The sequence below is a fragment of the Bison bison genome, unplaced genomic scaffold, assembly GCF_000754665.1.
Source record: "Bison bison bison isolate TAMUID 2011002044 unplaced genomic scaffold, Bison_UMD1.0 scf7180017864506, whole genome shotgun sequence".
Lineage (NCBI taxonomy): Eukaryota > Metazoa > Chordata > Mammalia > Artiodactyla > Bovidae > Bison > Bison bison.
The window spans coordinates 272,934-275,335 of record NW_011495063.1 but is presented as its reverse complement, the minus strand read 5'-3'; the positions used below and the strand labels follow the sequence as shown (position 1 = coordinate 275,335).

Below are 2,402 nucleotides of genomic sequence, written 5' to 3'. Positions count from 1 at the left end.
TAAATAAAATCCCCTCAGGTCCCTATTACATTTAGAATGTTTCCTTGGGGAAGTGTCTAGCAAGCTTCTGCCCTGGGATAACTGAGTGTATGACATCATTACACTCACATTAAATCTTCTGTGACTTACAAAGTGGCAAAGATGATAATAATAAAAACTCAATTTGCTCAAAAATTATGAGCTGTAGTTCTGAAAAATTTATGGGGCATATCAGACATTAAGTGTAGGCTGAATCCTCTTAGAAACAAAGGAAATAAAGCCTCAGAGGCTGAAGTTGCTTTTCCAAGACATGGGGGTAAGAAATCAGGTTAAGGAAATAGCAAGGTTGATGGCCTAAGAAAGGTGAGTATCTGAATCCCACTGATATTAATGCCAGCCTTTTGTGATGGATGTTCAGGGAGCTAAGATAGATGACTTTTATTTTTGTAGCCCTGGGATTCAGTGAAACTGGCAGAAGAATATGTTAAAGGAAGGGTGCTGGGAAAGTTTAAAGATGTTATTTCATTCAGAGAATGAGTTATCTCAATCAGTTCCATCAAAGGACATCTCACTCTTCTTTATGTTTTTTTACTTTGTGACATGGAGCAGTAACTTAATCCCTCCTAGATTCTGGTCCCTTAGTTTTGGTTTAGAAAATCTACTTGATTCTTACTCCACCAAGTCTAATATGTGTTGGAGGTCAGTACCAGGTTGGTGGGGTTGCTGCCTCCAATTTTACTGTGAAGAGAAGGATCATGTGAAAGAAGAATTGATGAAAGAGAGAAGGGTGACTATGTCCTGATCCAAACTTCTCCACAATCCTGTGGTTTTTACAGCAGTCATGTTTGCATATGGAACCAAAGTGCTTCATGCTACAGGCTAAGTTCTGATAGTTTTTGCTCATACAGCTTATAAAGACTAATGAAAGAATGCCCAAGTCACTCAGTTTCATGATAATGGTAAAATAGACTATGGTCCACATTGGTCAGGTCTCAGATCTTACAAGTGCATGCAGCATTCTTTGGAGAACAGATATTGTGGGAAAGTTGAATTTTTCTCTGTGTAATTCTTTCTCTTCTGTCCAGATTCTCTTAGAGAAGAATGGCTTCTGGAAATGGTTCATTTGTGACTGAATTCCTTCTGTTGGGATTAACAGACCAACCAGATCTCCAACTCCCCTTGTTCTTCCTGTTCCTAGTAATATATACAGTCACTGTGTTGGGAAACTTGGGCATGATAACTTTAATTGGGATGAATTCACATCTACACACCCCCATGTACTTTTTCCTCTTTAACTTGTCCTTCATAGATTTCTGTTATTCTTCTGTGTTTACACCAAAAATGCTGGTTACCTTTATATCAAAGAGTAATATTATTTCTTACATGGGGTGCATGACCCAGCTTTACTTTTTGTGCTTTTTTGCTATTTCTGAAATCTATGTGCTGACATCAATGGCCTATGATCGCTATGTGGCCATCTGTAACCCACTTTTGTATAATGTTATCATATCCCCTAAAGTGTGTTCCAGCCTTGTCCTTGGTTCTTACTTGATGGCATTTTCTGGTGCCATGGCTCACACCGGAAACATGTTGACACTGACTTTCTGTGATGCAAACATCATCAACCATTTTTTCTGTGATGTGCTCCCTCTTCTCCAACTCTCCTGCACAAGTACCCATGTCAATGAACTGGTAATTTTCATTGTGGTGGGCATCAATATCATTGTGCCCAGTCTCACCATCTTTGTCTCTTATGGTCTCATCTTTTCCAGCATCCTCCACATCAAGTCAATGGAAGGAAGATCCAAAGCCTTTAGCATCTGCACTTCCCACATAATTGCTGTTTCCTTGTTCTTTGGGTCAAGTGCATTTGTGTATCTCAAACCATCTTCTGATGGATCCAAAGATGAGGGGAAAATTTCTTCTGTCTTTTATACTAATACCGTTCCCTTACTGAACCCTTTAATTTATAGCTTGAGGAACAAAGATGTTAAGCTCGCTCTGAAAAAAAACCTGAATAAGAGATAGTTTTGATCAAAAGTATCTGTCTGTGCAGTTGGTTATATGACAACGAGATTCTGTGTTTCAATTATATATTATTTGTTGCATCTTTCTGATCCTATTTTTTCCTTAACCTGATAAAGGAAATTTGAGTCTTTCAGTACAGTTCAGTTCAGTCGCTCCGTCGTATCTGACTCTTTGTGACCCCATGAATTGCAGCACGCCAGGCGTCCCTGTCCATCACCAACTCCCGAAGTTCAACCAAATCCACATCCATCGAGTCAGTGATGCCATCCAGCCATCTCATCCTCTGTTGTCCCCTTTTGCTCCTGCCCCCAACCCCTCCCAGCATCAGAGATTTTTCCAATGAGTCAACTATTTGCATGAGGTGGCCAATGTACTGGAGTCTCAGCTTTAGCATC

At 39.9% G+C, this 2,402-nt stretch overlaps 1 protein-coding gene across 1 annotated transcript; it reads left to right on the top strand.

Annotated features, from left to right (window-relative positions):
• Window positions 1-1,080: 1,080 nt before the first annotated feature.
• Window positions 1,081-2,007, top strand: LOC104980645 (olfactory receptor 8B3-like). Its single transcript, XM_010829406.1, has one exon. The coding sequence runs from the start codon at window positions 1,081-1,083 to the stop codon at window positions 2,005-2,007; it is 927 nt and encodes a 308-aa protein (XP_010827708.1).
• Window positions 2,008-2,402: the final 395 nt, after the last annotated feature.

What these genes read in the sequence shown, in the direction of transcription:
- LOC104980645 (XM_010829406.1), top strand. Translation starts at nt 1,081, where the DNA reads ATGGCTTCTGGAAATGGTTCATTTGTGACTGAATTCCTTCTGTTGGGA.